General features: G+C 68.0%; 1 protein-coding gene across 1 annotated transcript; it reads right to left on the bottom strand.

The window, feature by feature from the left end:
• Positions 1 to 113: 113 nt before the first annotated feature.
• CHLNCDRAFT_15847 (hypothetical protein) lies at positions 114 to 878 on the bottom strand (the record flags this gene model as incomplete). The annotated part of the gene is made up of 3 exons (XM_005852235.1): positions 114 to 188; positions 418 to 545; positions 779 to 878. Coding segments are annotated over 3 exons (303 nt in total), but the record flags the coding sequence as incomplete, so codon positions are not given.
• Positions 879 to 1300: the final 422 nt, after the last annotated feature.

The following is a 1300-nucleotide window of genomic DNA, read 5'->3' as shown; positions in this document are numbered from 1 at the left end:
CCACCCGCACCACACCACGAAACACACCCAAGGCCATTCACCCCACCCCACCCCACCCCACCCCACCCCACCCCACCCCACCCCACCCCACCCCCCAAACCACCGAGGCACCCACCCGAGAAGATGAAGTCCACGCCGTGCTCGTACAGCAGCGCCTCCATGCTGTCCCGCATCTCGTCCCCCTCGCCCTGCGCCGCCAGCCAGCGAGCAGCCAAAAGTTGTGTACAAAAACATCACCAGGGGGACGCAGCCATGGCCAGCGGGCAGCAGGCGGCAGGCGGACAGCAGCCGAGCGCCGCTCGGGGGGCAGCACCAGGAGCCGCTTGCCTTGCCTAGCGGGGCGGCTGCTCCACCACCCACCCACAGAAAGCGCTTCACATCACACACACACACACACACACACACACACACACACACCTGGTGCGCGTAGTTGGAGTTGTACCAGGGCGCGTGCTGCACCGCCACCACCCAGGGCGTGCGGGAGCGGTCGACGGCGGCCAGGTCGCGCAGGAGCCAGGCGTACTGCGGGGAGGCCTGGTCGTAGGCTGCGGTACAGGTGCGGTACGGGTGCGGTACAGGGCGAAGGCACATGGGGAAGTACAGGGGGAGGTGCAAGCGAGAGGCAGGGCCGGAGACGGCAGCCAAGCCTGGCCGCACCCAGCCGGCTGGTGCTCCACACGCGAGCGCCCATCCAAGCCACCCCTCCACCAAGCACTCCCCGCGCTCAAATGGTCTCCACACAACCCGCCATCGCGGATCGGGAGCCAGCTCAACTCACCCACATAGGATCCCAGCATGACCACGTGCGCCCCCGCCACGTCATAGCTGTAGTACAGCTTGGTACCGCTGAGGGAGGGACGGTACGGGAAGAAGAACCTGCAGCGGGGCAGCGGCGGTGGGCATGCTCGTGGGAGTACGGTGGGCGACTCAGCAACCCGCCTCGGGTCTACCTTGCAGCCAAGCTTGCACTCTTACAACGTGGCAGGGCATGCCATCTCTAGCATCCGCACCACCAGAGCTCAGAAACACCACCACCAGCACCACCACCACAGCGATCGGCCCCCACCTGGTCAGGTAGGCGTCAAAGCCCTCCTTGCCGCCAGACAGCTCGATCTCGTGGTTGCCGACGCAGTACATCCAGACCTGGCGGGAGGTGAAGGGGGCCACCAGGCGCTGCCAGCTGTCCCTGCAGCGGCAGGGGTACAAGGGAGGGAGGAAAGGAGGGAGGGAGGGGGGGGGGGGGCCCCGGGGGGGGGGGGGGGGCGGGGGGGTTTTTTTGGGCCGGGGGGGGGGGGGGGCC

Source organism: Chlorella variabilis (assembly GCF_000147415.1).
Source record: "Chlorella variabilis unplaced genomic scaffold CHLNCscaffold_127, whole genome shotgun sequence".
Classification (NCBI taxonomy): domain Eukaryota; kingdom Viridiplantae; phylum Chlorophyta; class Trebouxiophyceae; order Chlorellales; family Chlorellaceae; genus Chlorella; species Chlorella variabilis.
This window is presented reverse-complemented; position numbering and strand designations above follow the sequence as displayed.